Here is a 25,891-nt window from a genome sequence, read left to right on the forward strand (position 1 = left end):
AATACAATAGGAAGATAAGGAGCAAATGCAGCAGCCACCCTTCAGACAAACATTGTGATGGGTCTCCTTAGGGTATGTCTACACTACGAAATTAGGTCGAATTTATAGAAGTCGGTTTTGTAGAAAGCGGTTTTATACAGTTCATTGTGTGTGTCCCCACACAAGTGCTCTAAGTGCATGTAGTCGGCGGAGTGCGTCCACAGTACCGAGGCAACTGTCGACTTCTGGAGCGTTGCATTGTGGGTGGCTATCCCACAGTTCCCGCAGTCTCCGCTGCCTATCTGAATTCTGGGTAGAAATCCCAGTGCCTGATGGGGCTAAAACATTGTCGCGGGTGGTTCTGGGTACATATCGTCAGAGCCCTGTTCCCTCACTCCCTCTGTGAAAGCAGGGGCAGACAATCGTTTTGCGCCTTTTTTCTTGAGTTCCCTGTGCAGACGCCATACCACAGCAAGCATGGAGTCCACTCAGATCACTTTGGCAATTAGGAGCACAATAAACACCACGCGCATTATCCAGCAGTATATGCAGCACCGGAACCTGGCAAAGCGATACCGGGCGAGTAGGCGACGTCAGCGCGGTAACGTGAGTAATGAGGACATGGACACAGACTTCTCTGAAAGCATGGGCCCTGCCAATGTGGGCATCATGGTGCTATTGGGCCAGGTTCATGCGGTGGAACGCCGATTCTGGGGTCGGGAAACAAGCACAGACTGGTGGGACCGCATAGTGTTGCGGGTCTGGGATGATTCCCAGTGGCTGCGAAACTTTCGCATGTGTAAGGGCACTTTTATGGAACTTTGTGACTTGCTTTCCCCTGCCCTGAGGTGCAAGAATACCAAGATGAGAGCAGCCCTCACAGTTGAGATGCGAGTGGCGATAGCCCTGTGGAAGCTTGCAACGCCAGACAGCTACCGGTCAGTAGGGAATCAATTTGGAGTGGGCAAATCTACTGTGGGGGCTGATGTGATGCAAGTAGCCAACCGCAATCAAAGATCTGCTGATATCAAGGGTAGTGACCCTGGGAAATGTGCAGGTCATAGTGGATGGCTTTGCTGCAATGGGATTCCCTAACTGTGGTGGGGCCATAGACGGAACCCATATCCCTATCTTGGCACCGGAGCACTAAGCCAGCGAGTACATAAACCGCAAGGGGTACTTTTCAATAGTGCTACAAGCACTGGTGGATCACAAGGGACATTTCACCAACATCAACGTGGGATGGCCGGGAAAGGTACATGACGCTCGCATCTTCAGGAACTCTGGTCTGTTTCAAAAGCTGCAAGAAGGGACTTTATTCCCAGACCAGAAAATAACCGCTGGGGACGTTGAAATGCCTATATGTATCTTTGGGGACCCAGCCTACCCCTTAATGCCATGGCTCATGAAGCCATGCACAGGCAGCCTGGACAGTAGTCAGGAGCTGTTCAACTACAGGCTGAGCAAGTGCAGAATGGTGGTAGAATGTGCATTTGGACGTTTAAAGCCGTGCTGGCGCAGTTTACTGACTCAGTTAGACCTCAGTGAAACCAATATTCCCACTGTTATTACTGCTTGCTGTGCGCTCCATAATATCTGTGAGAGTAAGGGGGAGACGTTTATGGCGGGGTAGGAGGTTGAGGCAAATTGCCTGGCTGCTGGTTTTGCACAGCCAGACACCAGGGCGGTTAGAAGAGCACAGGAGGGCGCGGTGCACATCAGAGAAGCTTTGAAAACCAGTTTCATGACTGGACAGGCTACGGTGTGAAAGTTCTGTTTGTTTCTCCATGATGAAAACCACCGCCCCTTGGTTCACTCTACTTCCCTGTAAGCTAACCACCCTCCGCTCCTCCCTTCGATCACCACTGTCAGAGGCAATAAAGTCATTGTTGCTTCACATTCATGCATTCTTTATTCATTCATCACACAAATAGGGGGATAACTACCAAGGTAGCCCAGGAGGGGTGGTGGAGGAGAGAAGCACCAGGAGGGGTGGTGGAGGAGGGAAGGACAGGGACACACAGCACTTTAAAACTTATTGAATGCCAGCCTTCTGTTGCTTGGGCAATCCTCTGGGGTGGAGTGGCCGGGTGGCTGGAGGCCCCCCCACCGCGTTCTTGGGCATCTGGGTGAGGAGGCTATGGAACTTGGGGAGGAGGGCGGTTGGTTACACAGGGGCTGTAGCCACGGTCTGTGCTCCTGCTGCCCTTCCTGAAGCTCAACCATACGCTGAAGCATATTGGTTTGATCTTCCAGCAGCCTCAGCATTGAATCCTGCCTCCTCTCATCACGCTGCCGCCACATTTGAGCTTCAGCCCTCTCTTCAGCCCGCCACTTACTCTCTTCAGCCCGCCATCTCTCCTCCCGCTCATATTGTGCTTTCCTGCACTCTGACATTGTCTGCCTCCACGCAGTTGTCTGTGCTCTGTCAGTGTGGGAGGACACCATGAGCTCAGAGAACATTTCATCAAGAGGGCGTTTTTTTCGCCTTCTAATCTTCACTAGCCTCTGGGAAGGAGAAGATCCTGTGATTATTGAAACACATGCAGCTGGTGGAGAAAAAAAAAAGAGGCAGTGGTATTTGAAAAGACACATTTTCTAGAACAATGGCTACACTCTTTCACGGTAAACCTTGCTGTTAACATTACATACACAGCACATGTGCTTTCGTTCCAAGGTCGCATTTTGCCTCCCCCCACCACGTGGCTAGTCCCTCAACCCCCCCCGGCCCCAGCTAACAGCAGGGAACATTTCTGTTCAGCCATAGGCAAACAGCCCAGCAGGAACAGGCACCTCTGCATGTCCCCTTAAGAAAAGCACCCTATTTCAACCAGGTGACCATGAATGATATCACTCTCCTGAGGATAAACACAGAGAGATAAAGAACAGATGTTGTTTGAATGCCAGCAAACATACACTGCAATGCTTTGTTCTACAATGATTCCCGAGTATGTGCTACTGGCCTGGTGTGGTAAAGTGTCCTACCATGGTGGGTGGAATAAGGCTGCCCTCCCCAGAAACCTTTTGCAAAGGCTTTGGGAGTACTTCCAGGAGAGCTGCAAATGCCAGGGCAAATTAATCGTTAAACATGCTTGCTTTTAAACCATGTATAGTATTTTAAAAGGTACACTCACCAGAGGTCCCTTCTCCGCCTGGCGGGTCCAGGAGGCAGCCTTGGGTGGGTCCGGGGGGGACTGCCTCCAGGTCCAGGGTGAGAAACAGTTCCTGGCTGTCGGGAAAACCGGCTTCTCCGCTTGCTTGCTGTGAGCTATCTATAACTTCATCATCATCATCTTCCTCGTCCCCAAAACCTGCTTCTGTGTTGCCTCCATCTCCATTGAAGGAGTCAAACAACGCGGCTGGGGTAGTGGCAGCTGAACCCCCTAAAATGGCATGCAGCTCATCATAGAAGCGGCATGTTTGGGGCTCTGACCCGGAGCGGCCATTTGCCTCTCTGGTTTTCTGGTAGGCTTGCCTCAGCTCCTTAAGTTTCACGCGGCATTGCTTCGCGTCCCTGTTATGGCCTCTGTCCTTCATGCCCTGGGAGATTTTGACAAAGGTTTTGGCATTTCGAAAACTGGAACGGAGTTATGATAGCACAGATTCCTCTCCCCATACAGCGATCAGATCCCGTACCTCCTGTTCGGTCCATGCTGGAGCTCTTTTGCGATTCTGGGACTCCATCATGGTCACCTCTGCTGATGAGCTCTGGCCAGCGTGGCAAGCTGCAGGTGACCATGCAAACAGGAAATTGAAATTCAAAAGTTCGTGGGCCTTTTCCTGTCTACCTGGCCAGTGCATCTGAGTTGAGAGTGCTGTCCAGAGCGGTCACAATAGAGCACTCTGGGATAGCTCCCGGAGGCCAATACCATCTAATTATGTCCACAGTACCCCAAATTTGACCAGGCAAGGCCAATTTAAGTGCTAATCCACTTGTCAGAGGTGGATTAAGGAAATCGATTTTAAGAGCCTTTTAAGTCTAAAAAAAGGGCTTCATTGTGTGGACGGGTGCAGGTTTACATTGATTTAACGGTGCTAAATTCGACCTAAACTCCTAGTGTAGACCAGGGCTAAGTGTTCTACCAGTCCTTAATGATACTATCAGATTATCCCATTTTCATCTGTTTTAACTCTTCATTGTAGCATTATCAACATCCTTCCAGCCACAGACAACTGGACAGGACTCCGTGAGGAGGCCAGTTTTGTCATCCCCTGAGAGGAGATGAACCCGTTAGTTTCACCTAAAGGATTCTGTGTGTGTGTGTGTGTGTGTGTGTGTGTGAATGCGCATGCAAATCTATAATTATAAAAGCTAGTCGTGACTAGATACAAAAATGTCCCAGTAATATACACAAGGAGGAAGGTGTGTAACCACAGACAAGACCACGTTTTCAAAATGGAAATAGAGGCTTAGTACCAAAACTTCATTCCAGAGCGATTTTTCAGGAGAGTAAGTGACAGCAATGTAAATTTCTCTGCAGCGCAAGTCAAGGCAGAATTGTGCTGTTAATGTATTTAATGAACTCCAGCTATCTGCCCTGCAAATCTAAAGATGCAGAGCTGACCTAAAGACAGTTAATCTGGCTGCCATTGTTCTGGATGAACAAACCGTAATTTAATCTTTAATCTAATGACAACCTCCCCAATGAATAACAATAAGAAAGGCATTAAGGCAACTGTTTATATATAATCCTCTTGAATAGCAGTCAAACTAATGTTCTGGCACCAGAATATTTTCAGCTCCAAAAAGATCAGTGGAAAACGCTAATGTTTCCTTGGAAATCTGGTGTCTCTATACAGTGAGGTATTTTTTGACACAACAGAACTGACAATGTAACGCCAATCCTGTGCATGTAGTAAAAGGACAAATTAAACCCCTTAATATAATGGTTTTCTGAATGCTGTGAACATCCAAACTACCCTTATGCCCAGGATGCTTCAATTTGTAACTTGTTTATTAAGAAACCATTCTTCTTTGCCTGCGCATCCCTCCCCAACCCCATTTTAAGACACCCTTCCTAAGTGTAACTTGAAATTTACAAATTTGAAAACTGACACCTCTTTCTGAGCAGATGTAATTCTCACCCTCACCAAGACAAAAAGATCAAGGGGTTTATAAATCAGCTGCAAACACTACGGTACTGATATCTTCTGAGATACCACCTTCTACATGCACACAAGTCTTTTGGATTGAGAGCAGGAAGGGACTGATCTTAGTACCAAGAGTTCCCAGTTTCATTCTTTATCAAACAAACTGCTCAGTACACTCCAGATCAAGCAATATAACAGCTAACTTCTAGGAGAGCTCAGATTCAATGCAAGATTTTACTTTCCTCTTTGTATTTCTATATACTGAGCTGTGTGAGACATTGATGGGTGAGATGCACTGAGGAGTGCGAGATTTCCTGCCTACCAATAAGATGCCAAAAAATAAGACAGATGAAACAAATTACTTTCTCAATTTTATCATGTCCTTCATAGCATACCAAGCCTATCCTGGGTTCACAAATTGTTTGAAGATATTATCATACACAATTATACTCACAAAGCATATTCAAGTATCAGGGGGTAGCTGTGTTAGTTTGTATCCACCAAAACAACGAGGAGTCCGGTGGCACCTTAAAGACTAACAGATTTATGTGTTAAATAATAAATTGATTTGTTAACAAATAATCTGTTAGTCTTCAAGGTACCACCGGACTCCACAAAGCATATTAACATTCTTATTAAAAACAGAAGTTGACATCCTGAGCCCAGTGAAGTCAATAAGTTTTGTCATTGATTCCAACAGAGATAGTATTTAACCCAGAATCTTTACAAAACTAAATGACTCCATATAAGTATCACTTCTTGCAGTTATATTAAGGTATTTTGAAAATATATGAGAGGGGACAGAGTTTAGGAATTTAGCTGGCATAAAGGAAGTACAATTTCCTACACTTACAGGCTCAGTCAATCCAGAGGAGGAGGTTTCTGAAGAAAGAAAGGGGGTTTTTGAGTTCTTTTCCTTTTCATGGGCTGTAAAGAAGCTACTAGACACTGTTAGGGAAGTCTCCCGAGTAGCCCAACAAGAGGTATCCAGGGGAATTTCATGGCAATCTCTGCATTTCTTGATGGTTGATGACACTTTTTTCCCTGAGAAGAAAAGGCGAGAGAAAAGCTAGCAAGTGGACTTTGCTTTTTATTTTGTTGTAACTACACTGCTGTTGCATTTTAATATACACAGAGTCACATTTTTAAAGAAATCAGGCATGTAATTGCATGGTTAATTTACATATGTGGTTGCATACCAAACTTTGAAAAATCTTTGCCCACAATAGTTGCTCCCTACACAGAAATTCAGTGGTATTATTGCTGATTGTGACTGGGATCTCCAGTTCATCAATGACAAAGACGACACACATTCATGAATCTTTGACTACTCAACTGATAGAGATACTGAGTTAAGGAATATGGAGCACGGTAAAGCAACATGTTATTTTTTAAAATAATATTTAAGCTCAATAATCAAAATGTAGTGGAAATCTTGATTCCTAGCCCCAAAAGGTTGAGTAATTCTCTGATCCTCTCTGCTCTGCAGTTACCTGGGCTGAGTGGAGTGCTGACACAAGTTGGTGCATGACTCACTCTGGGTGTTTTACAAGTTATATCCTTACAAGAATTCTCTCGCTCACATGAAATACTGGACAAATCCTGAATATCTGTTAATGATCTAGAGGATTGACAGTAAAAGAGAGTCAGATGGTTAGAAGACCTATTTTTAACTGTTACCTCCTTACACATTTTGTGTTACTACATCATGCTACTCTCAGGTTCTAGAAGGTTGTTTAGAATTGTTTAATCTTGTTTGGTTTTCTAGAGGAAAGTGAAACATTCCTTATGACTGCATGCGGAGTTCTCAAAAGGCTACAGCAGGGGTCGGCAACCTTTGAGAAGTGGTGTGTCAAGTCTTCATTAATTTAAGGTTTCACGTGCCAGTAATAAATTTTACATTTACAGGGGCCCCCCGACGGAACCCCAGACTGGCAGTGGGCTGAGCAGTGTCGGCAGCCAGGACCCCAGTTGGCAGGGGCCAGTGGCCAGAACCCCAGATCGGCAATGCAGGCAGCAGACGGAACCCCAACCGGCAGTGGGCTGAGCTGCTCAGTGCGCTACAGGTCTGGGATTCCGTCTGCCGCCCGCGCTGCCAGTCTGGGGCCCCGGACGCCAGCCCCGCTCATCCCGCTGCTGGCCTGGAAGGACGGAACCCCAGGCCGGCAGCAGGCTGAGCAGGGCCAGCAGCCGGGACCCCGGCTGTCAGGGGCCAGCGGACAGAACCCCAGACCGGCAGCGGTCTGGGGTTCCATCTGCTGCCTGCACTGCCAGTCTGGGGTCCCAGCCACCAGCCCAGTTCATCCCACTGCTGGCCTAGATGGACAGAACCCCAGGCTGGCAGCAGGCTGAGCCACTCAGCCTGCTGCCAGTCTGGGGTTCCATCCGCCGGTCCCTGCCAGCCTGGGTCCCAGCCGCCAGCCCTGCTCTGCCCACTGCCAGCCCAGGGTTCCGTCCATCTAGGCCAGCAGCAGGATGAGCAGGGCCAGCAGCCGGGACCCTAGCTGGCAGCAGAGTGCCACTAAAAATCAGCTCGCGTGCCTTTGGCACGCATGTCACAGATTGCTGACTCCTGGGCTACCTAGTCCAGAGACCCAGAAGAGCTTAGAAAGAGGAAGGATAACTGAGCTACCGACCTTGAGTTTCTTTTCAAAACCTCTTCCCTACAATAATTTTAATCCACAAGGTGCTCAGTAGTAGGTTACCCCCTCTACAAGAGAATGCTAACAAAATGGTCTCCACAGCTCAGGAAAGGATCTCAAGACTGAACGAACAAAAGAGACTTCAGTGGAACACAGACTAGTTTAGCGTTCTTGGTTCTTACAGCTTTAGTTGTCCTCCAAGTGAATTACTTGGACTAAGTGGAACTTACACACATATACTCTAAAGAGACCTTGGTGTCTTCTTGAGGGCTTAACTGCTTGCAGGACTGGGGCCAAACCGAGAAACCCAACGTCCCCACCAGCTATTCTCTGAAGTTAAGACTGTGCTTTAATATGCTTTGTTGATCAGAAGGGAAATTTCAGCTGTGGACCATTGTCTCAGAAGTTTATATGTGACTTTCACCCATATTTTTTTTTAAAAATTCGCTTTTCAATTTAAAATCACAGTCCACAAAATCCATTCTGCCAAGTGCTCCTATCCTACCAAAATAATAGGTTAAAAACCTCCATCATGTTAGTTGGGATCTATATTTGTTTGCTGTGAAAGGTATTTAACTGGAAACTAATGATTTAAAGTTATTTTGTTTGTATCTTCAATTTAACATATTCAGAGGGAACAGTGATTTCCTAATACTTTAACTTCGATGCACAACACCCAACTGACATTCTCTTTCATTAATTTAATTACTCACGGATATAAAAATACTGTGAAGTAAGCTAAGGTCAACTGTAGATGTTTGATTTTTTGTACCTACCCACCCTGCTGATCATGATGAAATAATATTTCTGCAATTTGCATGGCATCCTGTTTTTGAATTTCTGAATTTGAACATCACATTTTCTTACTTTAAATAAACAGAAAACCCTTATAATGGTAATGATTGACTTGCTACAGTTTCACTATGAAACAGTGTGTGTCCTTACATATCTTTCTCTTTGAACTCTTTCAGTGTCTCCTTAGGTATCACTTCTTGTGATGCTTCAGCACTGGAAAGAGAAAAAATTAAGAGCTCACAGTCATCTATTCTCTTGAAAAATCACGAAAATAAACTTTTTTAAAGAGCATAAAGGAAACTGAAGAAACTTTAAAGACTAGCTCTGTTGGGCTAGCGTGAAGCTCATCAAAATCAGAACTTGCTTAAAGTCTTGAAGCATAGGTATAGAGGAGTAGGAAAAAAGATTATGTATATAGTAGATATGAATCCGTGCTGTATCTTACACAATCAATGTATGCATTATAAATGCCAGTCATTTCAAACAAAACTATTTGAAAATTAAATCAAAACTTGTTTAAGACTTTTCGTTACTTCCTTTTCCCCACCTTTTGTCCGTCTTTTCTATATTCTAAGCTCTTTAGGACTCTTTCTTATTAGGTGTATGTACAAGACCTAGTGCAGTGGGGCCTTGATCTTGGCTGATGCCTCTATGTATTATTGTAATACAAACAAATGAGAATAATGGAAACATAAACACCCCATCTGAGAGTTAAACATGGCTGCAAGTCTCCAAATACTGAACTATTAACTGCAGACAGGGGTCATGGACAAGTCTACTTCAAATTCTGCCTCCTCCCATCCAGAGGAGGAGAAGTGGAACTCCACAGAGGAGACAGGGAAACCATCCCTGTGGCATCTGTGCACCTCTGCACCCTGCACCACACTCTTGATCTCCCTTCCCACAGAAGCTGTGCTGCCACTGGCTGTAACATTCACTAGCTACACCCCATTCCTCCAGGAAGGTGCAGAAGGGGGTAGAAAGCTTCTTGAGTCACCCATGAATAAGGCCCCTACTCAGCGTGAATCACTCCAAGTAACAGCCCAGCTGTGAGAAACGGTGCATACAAATGGGATATTGCATATGGACTTACCTCCCTGCGCCCCACATACCCACACATTAACTCTCCCTTATTTTGCATAGCTTTGTGGATTTTATGGGGTGTACTATAGGACAATCCTTTTGATCAGTGTGTCCTGTACAAGGCATGCTCTCTACTATGCAGCAAACTTGCCCAGCCAGTTACTTAAACAGCAAACTGGTGCAAAATGCAGTACTAATTCAGGTGGACTGAGTCTCTGCCCACTCTCATATGGTTATGTCTCCCATAATCAACTCCATCCAGGATGCAGATTAAAGCAAGGAATTGCCATCTGTGAATAGCGTCTGACTTGTTCATGGCAAGTCCAGTAAGAGGTGAAGTCCAACAGGAGGCCCTCAGGCAGCAAAGCCTAGGGAGCCATTGCAATATTATTTGAAATGTAAGTAAAAACACAGCAATATGGTTTCAATTAAAAGCCAAGCTCTGGCTGTGCCTCTGTTTGTAATTTATCAGGTGTTTACAGGTTGCAGAAGTTTCACATTTCAAATGTATTAAACCAAGCAAAAGAACATGAACCAACAAACCCCTGTCCATTGCGCTCATCTATTCCATCCTTCCCCTACCACATGCACCTCCTTCTATTTCTTTTTTGTCTTTTTAAACGGTGATCTGTGGGTCAGGAGCCATGTCTCTCTTCAGGTTTCTACAGCATCTAGTACGACCACAATATAAACAACAACGAATAGTGCCACCTGAGCTGCAATACTAAGGCACAACACAAGGCAAGAGCTCTTGATCTTAATTACCTGGCATTAGTCTGTTTAAGATGGTGGCATTTCAGTATATGTACTACATCTAACACACATAAAATTATTTTTTCTCTTTTTATCATAACTCCCTCATTAAGCAAAGATAGGGATAGTAACACAGTAAAAGGTAAAACCTCACTCATCCAGCTTGTGAAAGCCCTTCCAATATTTCCTGGCTAGAAAATACATAGATCACCATTTAAAAAAAACACCATGGACAGTTTATTTGAGCATTAGGTATTTCAGCAGGATTAATAAAGAGAGAGCATGTTCTGTATAGCCTAATTTTTGTTTGAAGTGGCATAAGTCTTTCTACCTGGCTACAGGAGTATGGTTGACTTGATTCATTCCCACTTCGTTACTGCCAAGACCTTTTACTGCTGCGTTGCAGATAAATATTTTCTCTCCTGAATACAAATAGCAAATGTTCCCTGTTATTGGGTTTTCAAATAAAAAAGTGAGACATAACTTATTGAACAGGAAATTACAACTTTATTATATTTTCAGTTCTTGTGACCTCTGTCTTGGTTGTTCTAAGAGTCAAATGCATTTTTAAAGATGCATTTTTATAAACATATTCCAGCTGCCAGCCATCCTGCCAATGGGGGATTGAGGATATTGAAACATTTACAAATCCTCATTGAATAAGGACTGACAAAAGAACAGACATACAATGCTGTTCTTTGCATTCCAGACATACTATTTCAGATCTAACAGGTCTCATACCCAAGAGAAGTCTGGCAATCGGAATATTAGCGTAGATATAAAACCTCTAATTCAATGTCCATGTCTCTTGCTAGTACATTATGCAAAGCTGCCAACTCAGCAATAGGTACAAAAGAAATTGGTCACAACAGATTTCTGGCTGCAGTACTACAAGTGTATGATCAAAACATCACAACTCCAACATGTCACTGATTACCATGTATGGGCCTGATCCTACAAGATACCATGCGCCCTCAATTCCCATTAAACTCACTGGGAATGGAGGCAACCAGGCCAAAATGAATCCAGTTTCAGCTTCCTACTGGGAAAGTTGCTGACTAAATATTAGGCCTGCCAACATTTGGCAGTCCTGCACCACAAAAGTAAGGACACGGAAGTATCCCTGCAAGGAGGAAACATGTATTTAACAGTGTTGTTGTAGCTGTATTGGTCCCAGGATATGAGAGAGACAAGGCAGGTGAGTTGGACCAACTTCTGTTGATGAAAGAGACAAGCTTTTGAGCTTCACAGAGCTCTTCCTCAGGTCTGGAGAAGGTAATCAGAATGTCGAAGCTAAGTATTACCTGACCCTGTATCCGTAGAGGTTGGTTTTTGTACACAGGCTTCTTGGGTTACTTCTAACTTATCTTCAGAACTTGAGGTCTGAAGAGACACAATGCATCAAATTTAATTTCTCACAGGCAAGCTATAATAGGAGAACTCTTGTCACTGTGCAATGTACACCCTAATCAGCGTGGAAAGAAGCAAATCTTTCAGGAGTTTTTCATTTTTAGTGCAATAATGAACAGCATGCATTATATCTGACATCCTTCACAAATAATTTCATCTTCTCTAGGAAATGAATAAAAACTGTCTCCCAAACATGCAACAGTAAATGAAGAGTGCTGGGAGGGGGAAACTTAGTGTAAGAGTGGCCAAAAAAATGTCTTGGCCTAACAGCAGAGTTTTTACTTTTAAGGTTACACAAAAGCCTTAATTTCCCTGTAAAAAATAAGCCAGGAGAACATGGGGGTTTTTTTGCTTTTTTTTAAGGAATAGGGATAATTGTTGAGAGATTTATCAGAGGGTATGGAAAAGGAGTGCTTGCCAATAAAGATGTCACAATAAAGATAGCTCTTTTCCACACCAACATAAACAGAACCACAGGTGTTTTTATTTTTCCTTAAGCTTGAGATACATTTTACTCCTGGGAAGACTTTGCTTTTACCTCTCGTTCTGAGTTTTCCTGAGCAGCTGGAGAGAAAAAATAATCCGGATCAGGAGTGAAAAACTCATCTGATATATCAGGAGAGGAATTGGGGGAACAAGTTAATTCACTTGAATGCTCCTGTGAAAGATGTTATAAAATATCATAGTTATGATGCCTTCACAACAATGTCCATATTTGTATAATATATTCTTAGTCAACAACGTTAAATAATAACATTTGTTATTTTATTGTAATTTCAGACTGAAACCAATGAGCTTCCTTCACTCAGGAGTATAACTTTTATTCTGCTTACATTTTCAATAAGTCCACCTTTAGGATAGCTATTACGTTTACATTATTACTCTGGCATTATCCTTTCAGCTGTTATGGGACTATTGTGCCAGCAGCTAGTGTACCACCTGGTGCAGTGGGCCCATCAGATCCCAGGTAAGCAGAGCTGGAGCTATGTTAGAGGAGTGCTCCGAAAGACCTCCCACCAGGACATTAAGGCCTGGTCTACCCTACAGGATTAGGTCAATGTAAGGTGCCTTGAATCGACCTAGCTGCAGAAGTGTAGTCACTTAAATTTGGCTCCTGCCAACGTAAGTGCCCCTCTATACTGATTTAGTAACACTACATCCTTGAGTGGCGCAGAGTCATGGTCAAGGTAATTAGGTTGGCAAAGCATCAGTGTAGAAACTGCTTTGCTTATGTTGACTGTTACTGGCTTTCAGGAGCCGTCCCACAGTGCCCCACGCTGACAATACAATCAATACACATGCTCCTGATGAGGATGCACACTGCTGACACAAGGAGCCAACTGTGCACACACACAAGCAATTTAATAACTGCAGTGGCTGTATGCCGACGTAAGTTAGGTCAACATAATTCTGTAGTGTACACATGGCCCTAGTACCATGAGAAGTGGAACTGTCAATTCAGTATGTTGTATTCTTCCCTCTGAATCAGTCCAGATGCCTGAAGCAGTGTCAGAGAGTGCTGTGTTGCCAGAGGGACTATTTTTCTGATCTCTTAAGGTCACTAAAATAGCCAATGGCATTTTTTGTTGGAATAAGTGTCTACCCTGGCAACAGTCCAACTTGGATAATTACATACTGTTGACGGTACCTAAATTGCCCTGGAGTTTTTATTCACTTCCTTCATTAAACTGTTCTAATGTGCTGTTAAACCTCCCAGACATGTTGTAAAACAGATCTTGTTGGCCTGCCAGATGTACTGTAAGGCCCATCTCTTTTCCCAAGAGTTTGGGGAGGAGGTGGGTTTAGGGGAGAAGTATTATTATTACCTGGGCAATTTAATCAATGAGGCCAGATTTTCAAAGGTATTTAGGCACTTGAAGTGACTAAGCATGTCAGTAATCTAGCTCTCGTTGATTTCAATGGGAGTTAGTCCCTAAACTGATAATCCCACTAATTATCTATCTGCATCTTTGGGTGCCTAAAGACATTGGGGTATATATAGACAGGTTTCAGAGTAGCAGCCGTGTTAGTCTGTATCCGCAAAAAGAAAAGGAGTACCTGTGGCACCTTAGAGACTAACAAGTAACAAGTTAGTCTCTAAGGTGCCACAGGTATTCCTTTTCTTTTGGGGGTATATATATATATATATATATATATATATATATTGTAATAACTGTCTATACAGCAGAAACTATTTTTATTTTATAAAAAGCAGCTCTTGGTGTTTCACAGTATTAAAAAACCTGTAATTCTGCGATATAAAATGTGCATCACATATTGACTGAGCCATACAATAATCGTACATATCGCAAACTTGAGGGGGCAAAATCTCATCTCTCTATGGGCTTTGCATGCAAAAAGGATTTCTGTAGGTGTTTTGGGATGCATTCCTGCCTAGTTTTTCTACATTGCAGAGGCATACATGTGCTTTGCCACCACTCTGAAAATTACTTTTAAAAGCACAATTCAATTTCAGATTTGGACATACCTTTTCTTCTCCTATTCCCAGTTTCTTTAGATTCTCGATGCTAGATATTTCATTTGATTGCAGTATATTTCAGCCTACCCTTCCACTGCTCACATTGCTTTAGTGGTTTTACAGGCCCAAACAACAAATGGAGGACTCCTAGGGAACTCATAGCTAAAAGATCAGCAATATCTGGCTGCCTTCATTTTTCAGTATGCAACGCAACAAAACAAATATACAACTACCTGTCACAAAACTGATCTCATAGATTACTAATAGTAATTATATTTCTTGGATTACTGTACGTACACAGCAAGGATTCTCAGCTTCTGTTGTACTGATTGAATTCTTAGGAAGGTTTGCTCCGCACTCTGCTTGCTCATCTTTTGCTAGAGACTGCCAACTTCTGCCTAACAAATTGAAGCATGTCAGAATGGAACACAATTATTATGTAAAGGATAATGTGGCTTGAATGGTTTGTGCAACTGATGGAATATAAATGTGAATAAATCTATGAACAGCCATAAAGCTACATGATCTATCGGGAAATGGAAAGATAATAACAATTAAATGCCCAATTCATAAAGCCAAACGTGAATCTTCACTGAGGATTGTCCTGAAAATGTTCTTCTTCAAAATCGCATCCATGTGCATGTCACTAATGATTCATTTTTGAAAATCTCAATTAGCAATTTATTAGGATCTAAGCTAGCACCATGCAGCAACAATGCATTGTATAAGGAACAAATCTCAGGCTCCATGCACATAAAATGCAAACCATAGGACAAGTCAGTCAGAACTCTGTCCTATTGCTAGTGGCATTTGTCATGGTGTAGGGATCGGATCATTGGTCTCATGTGGGGTGTGACTATTTCACTGACAAAACACAGTCATTTTCATCTATGGTTCTGTGTACATGTCTTTGCCAAGAGGCCTGTCCTTGGTCATTACCCAGTGTGGTTGTGAGGAACATGAGTTTACAGTGAGACATATAGCAGCTGGATTCCTCTTTTGCAAGCCATCAACCTGATTTCTTCATGAGATCTCAGGGACAGAGCCTCCAAGTGGGGGTCCACAGTCAATTAGATATTGATTGCTAAAACTTCCTTTGTGAACTTAGCAGTGGCCTTTCTGTGTGTGGGGTGGGGGGTGGTATTTTAATGTCTTCACACCATATTTAGCAGTAGCTAAATCCACTTAGGAAGTGAAGATATAGCCCTGATTGCTACAAATTTTAAAATGGAGAGTATATTAGCAGTGTCTCTGGACCAATTCACAAGCCCTTTGGAGATCTGTTGGGGCCAATTCAGATACAATGCAGGGGCTGGGGAAATCCATATTTGGAGCACCTGATGAAGCCACATTAATTTATTTTGGCTGTAACATGGCAATGCATCTACTGGATTACCTCATATTACCCCAAACTTGTAGGAGACCACAGCTCAGGAAGAGATAAAGTGAGTGTCATGTGACTTTTTTTACAGGAATCAGATTAACCATCTGCCATGACAGCTACCATATCACTGTCCAGTAGACTTCTATAGACATACACAGACATTAAAATATAGGCATGTGACCCTCTCTATGGGCTCTAACATGACAAGGGCTTTGGTCCCTCAATTCCCATCAAAGCCCATGGGAGCTGAGGGAGCTCAGTACTTCCCTGGAGGGGACCCCTTATCTGCCCCTTAGTGTATACTTCTCAGTTCAGTGCATAGTCTGTACTCTTCACTGACCTTCTTTAGAGGGCAACGTTAGAAGCAACAGTGGCCAATGATCACTCCAAAAGTCAAATAATCTCCAATCTCCCTGTGCCATGCCATCTGTGACCATAACAGTCTGACTGGAAAGGCAGGAAGACCAATTCCATCAGCATTACCTGTAAAACTTCTGAATACAGACTCCAAGTCACTCTCCTCTGACTCATCCATCTCCTTCCTGCCCAGATCCTGGGTTTCAGTGCCATCGCCTGTGTGCCACCTATCATCCTTTCTCTGCCGGCCAGCACATTCTTGGCCCCTGAAGGTGATATGTGGAAAGGCTTCCTTCACGCTTTCTGCCTCGCTTTCTGAGGTACATTCACTTGGCGGATATGGAGGGAGAAGTCCCAGCTGCCCAGACGCCACTCTTTTAGCCATTTGCTTCACTTCAGCTAGGCAAAAAGTATATACTCAAAGCTCACCTTCTCAGAACATTGGTCACAAACTAAGGTCTCTCAGTAACCTCCTGCAGAACTTGCCTGCAATTTGGATGTTCAGTCCTTCCCCTCTGTTGCTTCAGGCTGACTGCAGACTGCCCCAGAGCCACAGCCAAAAGGTTTTACTTTACAATCATACTGGCTAGAAACTTATTTCTGTTTTAATGAAAGCTTAAATCCTGCAGATACTGATGGGGAAACCTCTATACATACACATTCACCAAGGAATGTTTGAATGGGTCAATCTCTGGTAATAGGAACTTTCTATTACTCATGTTATACTGCCATCTAGCAGCTGTTGCAATGACTCACAAGGGAGAAATCCCATTCATATACTTCACTGGATTCGTTCCAGGCTGTTCTTGTTACTCCTTCAAGAACAGTGGGCTAACGTTTCCTACAGCATCTTAATGTGGTTATACTGAACCCACACATGCTGGATGTACTGGGAACACAGGACTTCCCTTCAGAATGCACAGTGTTTCCTCAAGAGGAAGATGAATGATGCCCTACACTGAAGATGCCCCTGTTGCATACACTGTATCTTTTTTTTTTTTTTTAAACCACAGAAAAAACAGAAAGGAAGACACAATTAACTGCCTGGACTATGGGCTCTATCTCGAGTACCCTATTCCATTTTTACTCAAAACTCCCAGTGAAGTAGATTGGAGCTGCAGGTGCTCAGCACCTGTGAAAATCAGGCTGCCTTTATTTAGGTGCCTACAAAGACTTTACACTCAACTCAATGGCACTTATAAGTCTGTCTGTCTTGCTGTAAAGTGATAATTTCTGAACACCACCTGTGATCAATTCCAAAATTTCAGGGAATGTTTTAAGTATCAATGGCCAAAACCCACTTAATGTGAGGGGAAATTAGAAAACTGAGAGGGAGAAAATGGAGGGTGTGTGAACTGGTGGCTAGCTCAAGCACCTCAAGCAATTGTTGACAGATCAAACAACTTGTCCATGGCACCCATTAACACTTTCCAGCATAACAATACTTCTATTTCCTCTCTGACTATCCTCCCAACTGGGTTGAGTAGGTTGACACCCTGAATGATTTATCTCCACTCAGAAAGAAGAATTATTGGAGGGGTGGGGAGAGAGAATGGGAGACTCTGATATGGGAGGAGGAGGAAAGGGGCACACAGAACCTCTGGCTGGGCAAAGTTGCAGGGAATACCTGTAACAGAAGGTGAGAGTGGCACAAAGGGAGCTTGTGGGGGTGGGGGGGATTAGGACTGTCTAAACACAGGACGATATGGGGGGATTCTAGGAGCCCCAACAGCAGCATAAAGCTCTTTCATGAGGGACAAAATGTCATTGGAAGGTCTAATAACGTGTTTTGGACATGTTAGTTAACTCCAGTGTTTAATCAACATTGCTGTTTACTCACTCGTCCATTCTGACTGCACCATCCTTTGCTCCTCACTTCTCCTTGTGTTATAAATTTCAGATGCTGATTTTGGAAAAAACCTACAGTAAATTGTTACAAGATGCATCAAACAAATCTCTGTTAATAAATACAGAAATGTATCATTAACCGTTCCCCATTTAGCAAAACACCAAGAGCTTTGGGATGCAAAGTCGACACTTTAAAATTATATCAGCATAGCTATGTTGGTTGGGGTGTGAAAAAATGATATAGCTATGCCAACAAAAACTCCAGAGTAGATGTTTCTGTCAACATAGGTAACATCATTTGGGGAGGTGGTGTCAGAAAAACTTCTGTTGGGATAGGCTGCATCTAAACAAAGCAGTCATGCTGGCATAGGCTCCGCTGTGTAGACGTAGTCTAGGTCTCCCACCATACAGGTTCTAAAAGCCCCTCAGAACTAGCACATTGATTTCCCAATGGCCTAGATTGCAGTGGATGAGTTAAGCCCATTATGGATTAGCATGACACCATCAGTGCTTTAGAATCTGATCCCACAAGGCTCTGGGCATCTCCAAAGGACAAGCCAAAAAATCTTGGCATTATGCCTTCCTCATCACCAAGTCTTGCTTTGAGCAGGGAGTTGGGCTAAGTTGGGCTAAGTTGACCTGAGGTCTCTTCCAACCCTAATCTTCTACGATTCTATATGATTCTAAGTGTCATATAGATATATACTCTGTAGGTCAATCAGCTGATCAGTGGAGAGCTGAAAACACCTGGCACCTCCATTTTGGATACCAATGGTCCCATTATCAATTCCTTGGCTACCCAACTATTAACCTGATTCCATTCTAAAGTGCAGTGACTGACATGACTATGTCACCTGTTTTTAACCCATGACAAATCTTTCCCATTTGTCGTCTGGTAATTTATTTCCTTAACAAGGGGATTTTAATCCATAGGGTCACCTTTACTTACTCTTTTTTCCAAAAAAAACTAACAGGTTAGTGCAACATGATTTTTTCTAGCTGGTTTAACCTTATGAAGTCTTTCTAGGGTTAGAACACGTGTCTGGTCCTATTCCCATTCCCAGCTCTGCCACTGACTTAATTTTGTCGTTTACTTTGATGTCTGTATGGAAATATTAGGTACAGAGAGATAAGAAGAACAAAATACAGCTTATCTCACCAGGTCAGGGGAACTGCATATAATGGAGTATAATGCTGAGGTTTGCACTAGCTGCTACTGAAGGGCTGCACAGGTTCTCTGTTCTTTGCCACTGGGTTTAGAGGGAGGATTCAGTTTCCACCACCCGCATCACAAGGATTGATCCAAGACCCATGGAAGTCAACAGAAGTCTTTACTTTAAGCTTTGGATCAAAATATGCACAGGGACCAGGATTTGGCCCTTACTATCTACACAAACAAAAATATGCACGTACACCAAAAATACACTTATTCTGTTGTACTTTAAAGGGGACAAGAAATAAAAATAACAATTAGAAAATCAATTCCTTTAACTGTGGTGCTAATGGCACTTCAGAATATTACAAGGGAACTTTAAACATCCTGCTTAGTTGCTGACAGACATGCTATTTGGAAATTTAAAAAAAACCTTCACTGAGCAGTGACAGTGAAACTAGACTGGTTTCCTTAGTCAGTTTCACAGTTTAAGACTAACTCACTTGGCACTCTCCCCTTCAGTATATTGATGTTTCCACATACACGTTATATATGCAAACAGATATTCGTGTATAAGTTACAGAAAAGAATTGAAAACTTCTAAAACCATTGTAAGATGCTGAGATATCATTTATCACATCAATTCCTACCTGTTTCACCTCTTGGCTGGTGAGCACAGATCCCAGAGGGATAGGTATTCTGCACTGACAGATTCTGACTCCGTATTAAGCTCTCTTGGTTGATATCTTGTCAGCTCTGTAGCTGACAATGAGTCTGTTTCATGGAAGGCTCTTAATTGGATGGATGGCTTTTTGCTTGCTGAGAAAAACGCAATGCCAGTTTTAATCCTAGCGGTGTCTCCTTTTGACAGAGGTTTTAGTGGGAGGAATCTACAGGAATTTATTTCTTTGTGACTAGAACTGAAGTAACAGACAGAACTCACCATTTCTCTTCCTCGATTCCACTTCCTCCAGAACTTGAATCAGTTCCTCTATGGTGTTGCAAGTTGACATTTTTCTTCCGTCTTACAACCAACCGTGGATGCAATCGCTGAAAAATCAGGCCATCACACCATGACTCAGAGTTTGCCTGGCACTATGTGCTTATTATTAGCTTAGTTTTCTCCAAATGCATACAAAGCACTGGATCCTGCACTCTTTATTAACTGGGCTCCATTTCAGTGGCACTACTGACATGAGTAAAAGTGGCAGGTTCAGACCCTGGAGTAGGAAAAAGTACACTCTAAAGCTCATAACAGGTTCTTTATATCCTAAAGGGCCCAATTCTGCAAGTGCCTCCTGGGAATTACTGGTGCTAGACAATTTATGGAAATGTACATAAATCGTAGAATTAGAGGGCTGGAAGGGACCTCGAGAGATCTTCTAGTCCAGTCCCCTGCATTCAAGGCAGGACTAAGTATTATCTAGATCACCCCGGCAGGTGTTTGTCTAACCTGTTCTTAAAAATCTCCAATGACGGAGATTCCACAACTTCCCCAGGCAATTTATTCCAGTGTTTAACCACCCTGACAATTAGGAAGTTTTTCGTAACGGCCAACCAGAGGTTAAGGAGAACAATTTTTCTCCCTCCTCCTTGTAACAACCTTTTATGTACCTGAAAACTGTCATTTCCCCTCTCGGTCTTCTCTTCTCCAGACTAAACAAACCCAAATTCTTCAATCTTCCCTCATAGGTAATGTTTTCTAGACTTTTAATCATATTTGTTGCTCTTCTCTGGACTCTCCAATTTGTCCACATCTTTCCTGAATTGTGGCCCCAGAACTGGACATAATACTCCAGTTGAGGCCTAATCAGCACAGAGTAGAGGAGAAGAATTACTTCTCGTGTCTTGCTTACAACACTCCTGCTAATACATCCCAGAATGTTTGCTTTTTTTGCAATAGTGTTACACTGTTGACTCATATCCATCCTTCAAACCCATTTTTTTTAACTAACAGTCCAGCACTTTCATGCTAAACATGTTAAATCATTATTTCAACATCCAAAAACACCTATAAGTCCCCATGACACAACATCTCACATGTCTGTAACCCAAAAAACACCTCTCCCTTTCTGCTTGCTCTGACTCATAATATTCCTCCCACCACCTTATGACAAAATGTTTTCTCTACTGTGCCACTGGATTGGTCTCAATTAAACTAAACTACAGGAACCTTGTCTGATTGCTGTATCTGTGAAGCATCATGCATACCAGAAGATTACTCAAATAAATAAAAAAGCAAAACAACTGTATGTGCAAATATAACTAAGACCTCCCTATGCTTTTACACATGGGCATTTTCAACCATCTTCAAAATCAGCCTTTAAAATTTGTATGTTGAAACAGATTTGCGCACACCAATGCAAAAATTATGAGCACAAAATTAGAGGCCAGTTTTTAAACATATGACCCAGATGATCTTGCTACATTTACTATCAATTACAAGACTCCATGGGATACAAGTTAGCAGAATGTGGCCATAAATAAAGATGAAATATATGTATGAAAAATTACTATTTTGATAAAGCAAAAAAAGTCTGACATTACTGCACTCAGGACTAGACTGATCATTTTCTATTCAATGCACAACATGTATAGTACACAAACATTCAAATAAGCGATAACCAGTGTCGTCTTTTGAAAGAGCATCCAGACCTGTGCATCTTGTCAGTGCTACACTCCTGATATACAATATAGTTATACGATTAATAGCCATATGGCCAGTCATACTCCTCTCCCCTTTACCTGATAGTTTGGCACTATTTGAGCCTCAGTACTCTTCGCCATGTTGGAGCTGAAATCATCCTGGCAGTCATTATCTTTATTCTTATGCCTTTGATCAAAGCACTCAACCTTCTCACTCTGAATTGCCCTTGGTTCCTTCACAGCTTTTGAGATAGCCTGGAAATGGTCAACCTCCAAAGCACTTTGCACCGCAGGCACTCGCAGCGGTGGTGGTATATAGTTCCTTGATGGAGGGCCTACTGCCTTCCACAAAAAAGCATCAGCTCCTGAAAAGGGGATCTTGATATTTTTGAGAATATCATCAATTTTATCTAAGTAGCTCTCTATGGACTTCTGCTTAGAAACTTGATCTGCTTGGATTTCCTTAAGCAGCTTGTGTTGGTTTTGAACAGTCTCTAATTTATCTAATTTCACCTCTGTTCTGTAAAGGGAATCTGTTGCCTGCTGCAATAAAGTCTGAGAAATCTTGAGATTAAGGACACATTTGCTGATGTGCTGCTCAGTTTTGGATGGGCTACGCACACTTTCCTTGACATCTGTTCCCAACCAGGGCAGCATGCATGACTCAGATGCCTCAGTTAGTCTCTCTACCTCCTCTATACTGTACTCTGTACCCATTTCTGAAGAGCTGACTTCCTCACTAGAATTTGGCTGCTCCACTAACTGTATTTTAGGAGGCGGAGGTAGGATTTGGGAGACGGCCCTGTCCTCGTCTACATTTTGCTGTTTTATTTGATCTTCCAAAGCACAATCTAATCCAGCTAGTTCTTCCAGAACATCTTCATGTAATTCTGGATAACACGCATAGATTTCATTGATTTCAAAACTACAGAGGCTGTCGTCCATATCACTAACACTGTAGGTCCTCTGGAGTTCAGAAGCTATATCTTGGGTCAGATCCTGTGTAACTGGCTGAATACAAGTTATATCCTCATGATCTGTGATGGTTTCTTTTTCAGCAGGAGAAACTGAACATTTTGGTGCAGTAAAGCTGCCATCTGAAAAATCAGATGTTAATATTAAGCTACTCTTTTAGGCCTCCATTACACATATTGCTTAGACATTTTAAATCCCTTTTTGTTATTCAAGTAGCAGCATTCAACCCCTCTGTGTATAAACATTTCTATTATCATCACATACTGTCTTGAAAAGTAGACTCTGTTTAATGGGGTCTGTGGGGTAGGACACTAGGCTTATGCCTTATTCATTTCAAAATGCACCGCAAGATCTTTAGTGCTGACCTGGAAGAGTCACATTTTAACAATTAATGTCCATTTTCCTTCCTCTACATATGTAAATGACTTTAATCAGAGCTGACCAGAAAATGGAAATCACTTCCCACAAAAAAATTCACATTTTTGAAAATAATTTCCTCCCAGACCAGAACAAAAAAGTCAAGGGAAGGGATTTCCAGAAAGATTCCATTTTGGGAGAACCAAAAAGGATTTTTTCAGCTTTCTACCCATCTGGAATGCTCTTGTGAACTTCACTTGCCACCTCCCGGCTTCCCCCTCAACAAAGTTGCTGGACAGGCAGAAAGTCAGGGAGGCAGAGAACCATCATTTCGATTTTCCCAATGAATACACCAAAAATTTTCAGCAAAACTGAAATGTTCCCATGGAAAATTCTGTACAAAAAAGTCATTTTCTGTCAGAAAATCATTCCGACAGAAAATTCCCAACCAGATCTAGCCTGGAACCTATGGTTCCACTACAGAAGCAAAAGGAGTATATGGGGACTTTGCATATGGGTCCATATTCCCTGCAGCCCATGGAGCTCTGAGAGCTGAGGTGGGTCCATAATTCTCTTCTGCAGAGAGAGTGTGGATACAGCAGGGATCTACTGCAGCCCTTTGCAACCTGTTTTGGAGTAAGGAAAGAAGGAGAAACATGTCTTGCCCCAAAGCCCTATCGGAATTCCTTACAACAGCTTTGCTAGTTCCACGATTTGGCTCTAACTCAGTGGAATTATACCTTCCAAATGATAGGACACACTTTACTAAATCTTCTACTGGCCTATGGCTGCTGGCAGCACAAAACTGTTTGAGTACCGGTGGCCAAGTTGTTAAGATTGTTCCCCCCCATCCTGGGGGGATAAGAGAAAACACCAGAGTGAAGGCTCTCGACATGCCCTCCAGGAATAGAAACGTACCAGTCTTTATTATCTCCTCTCCTTGCAGCTCCAGCATTTCCCTCTTGTAATTAGATGAGGACCCCAAATAGATGTTTATATCTGGAAATATGTCATGCCTTTGTGCAGTTGAGCTTTCATCAGAGCGACCAATTCGAGACTCAATCAAATCCTGTAACATAAGGAAGGTTGTGAGGAGAAGTTTATTTGGTACTCCAATGTCTTCAACTTTTATTTTAAACTCATTTGCCCAAATAAACAAAAGAAAACTCAGACCCAGACTTAAACAGAACGACTTGTCCTCTAGGAAACAATTAACTCTGATTAACCAATTACGATTTTAAAAGCATAAAGGCTACAATCCTGAGAGTTACCTTTAAGTCATTCTTCAATATATAGCGAATATCCTGAAGACTCAGGGAGCGGTCCTTTTGTTTAGGCTCTAGACCTGTCTTTACAATGTCATAGTACGGGTTAGGAAGCCTGACATCAGTTTCCAAATGTTGCCCAGAAACTATGAGTTCTCTAATACCTGAGCTTTCAAGCCCATTCCAGGGAAGAGTTTCTGTAAAACATATAACAAATACTGTATGGTTTACAGCATGGCCGTAACCAAAGAAGGGGAAGAATCACAGAAACAACTGCCACTGTAAATCAGACCAGCAGTCCGTCTAGTCCAGTATCCTGTCTCTGACAGTAGCCAACACTGGATGCTTCAGAGGAAGCTGCCACAAATTTCCTAGTGGACAATTATGGAATAACCTGCCCAGAGGAAATTTCTTCATAAACCCTCTCAGTAGTGGTTGGTTTATCCCTAAGATAATTTTTTTTCATCCCATCTGCTACAACTGTGGATGTTCTCATTATCAATATAAAAGTCTAATCCTTTTTAGAATTTTAATAAACCCTTTGCATTACCTAGGGAGGTGGTAGAATCTCCTTCCTTAGAAGTTTTTAAGGTCAGGCTTGACAAAGCCCTGGCTGGGATGATTTAATTGGGGATTGGTCCTGCTTTGAGCAGGGGGTTGGACTAGATGACCTCCTGAGGTCCCTTCCAACCCTGATATTCTATGATTCTTTGCCTCTATGATACCTTGTGGCAATGAGTTCCATAAGTTAACTGTGTGCTATGTAAAGAAGGAGTCTCTTTTATCTGGTTTCATTTGTTACCTGACATTTTCATTGACTGTCCTCTTGTTTTAGCATTACGAGAAAAGGTAAATAGGAAGAAGTGCCTCATTTACCTTCTGTAAACCATTGTTTGCTCACCTCCTCCTCTAACCTCCTCTTTAAACAAAGCAATCCCAAGTGTTTCAGTTTCTTTTCATATGAAAATCTTTCCAAGCTACTGTCATTTTTGTTACCTTTCTCTGAGCCCTTTTTATTTCTGATATATAATTTTTCAGATAGGATTATCAGAACTGAACATAGTATTCCAAGTGCGCGCACCACACATTTGTATCATAGCATATTTTTAGTATAATGTTCAATTCTGTTCTTTACAGAGCCTAATATTTTGTTTGCTTTCTGGACCAGCAGTGCATGTCGAGTTTTCATTAACTTCTCCACAATGATGCCTATGTCTTTATCCTGAGTTATTATAGTAAATTTAGATACCAGCAACATGTACCTTTAATTCCAATTATTCCTTCATTCAATGGTGATTGTCAGCCTGGAATTTTATCTGCCATGGTGCTGCCCATTCATTTAGCTAGGTAACAGCTTGAAAATTCCTCCCATTCTTCTCCAGTCTACACCAGCCTATCTAACTTTGTGCCATCTCCAATTTTGTCATCTCGCTTTCCCTCCATCATTGATTAATGGTACAAGTACAACTCCATAATGAAATTTTGATATATTGAAACAAACACTTTTAGGCAAATTATCTATTATTTCTTCACTATCCCTCCAGAAACTTTGCTGAATCCAATGTTTATTTCACTAGTTAAAAAGGGTACTCCTAGCTTCTCCCCAAAATATCAGCAGGTTATGCAGAAGGTTACAGGAGCACATATCACGCATGGAGGATTGGGCCAAAAGAA

General features: G+C 42.5%; 1 protein-coding gene across 1 annotated transcript in view; it reads right to left on the reverse strand.

Annotated features, from left to right (window-relative positions):
- Positions 1-25,891, reverse strand: part of TEX14 (testis expressed 14, intercellular bridge forming factor) — a 76,268-nt gene that overhangs the window by 10,065 nt on the left and 40,312 nt on the right. Inside the window, exons 11-23 of the mRNA XM_073315548.1 lie at positions 24,224-24,414; positions 23,871-24,021; positions 21,720-22,717; positions 19,918-20,024; positions 17,814-17,893; positions 16,100-16,372; positions 14,530-14,630; positions 12,292-12,411; positions 11,648-11,726; positions 10,675-10,765; positions 8,658-8,720; positions 6,564-6,691; positions 5,924-6,114 (exon numbers count right to left, since the gene is read on the reverse strand). Coding sequence (XP_073171649.1) covers positions 5,924-6,114; positions 6,564-6,691; positions 8,658-8,720; positions 10,675-10,765; positions 11,648-11,726; positions 12,292-12,411; positions 14,530-14,630; positions 16,100-16,372; positions 17,814-17,893; positions 19,918-20,024; positions 21,720-22,717; positions 23,871-24,021; positions 24,224-24,414 — 2,573 coding nt within the window. The remainder of the gene's footprint in view (positions 1-5,923; positions 6,115-6,563; positions 6,692-8,657; positions 8,721-10,674; positions 10,766-11,647; positions 11,727-12,291; positions 12,412-14,529; positions 14,631-16,099; positions 16,373-17,813; positions 17,894-19,917; positions 20,025-21,719; positions 22,718-23,870; positions 24,022-24,223; positions 24,415-25,891) is intronic.

This window comes from Lepidochelys kempii, chromosome 17, assembly GCF_965140265.1.
Source record: "Lepidochelys kempii isolate rLepKem1 chromosome 17, rLepKem1.hap2, whole genome shotgun sequence".
Taxonomy (NCBI): Eukaryota; Metazoa; Chordata; order Testudines; family Cheloniidae; genus Lepidochelys; species Lepidochelys kempii.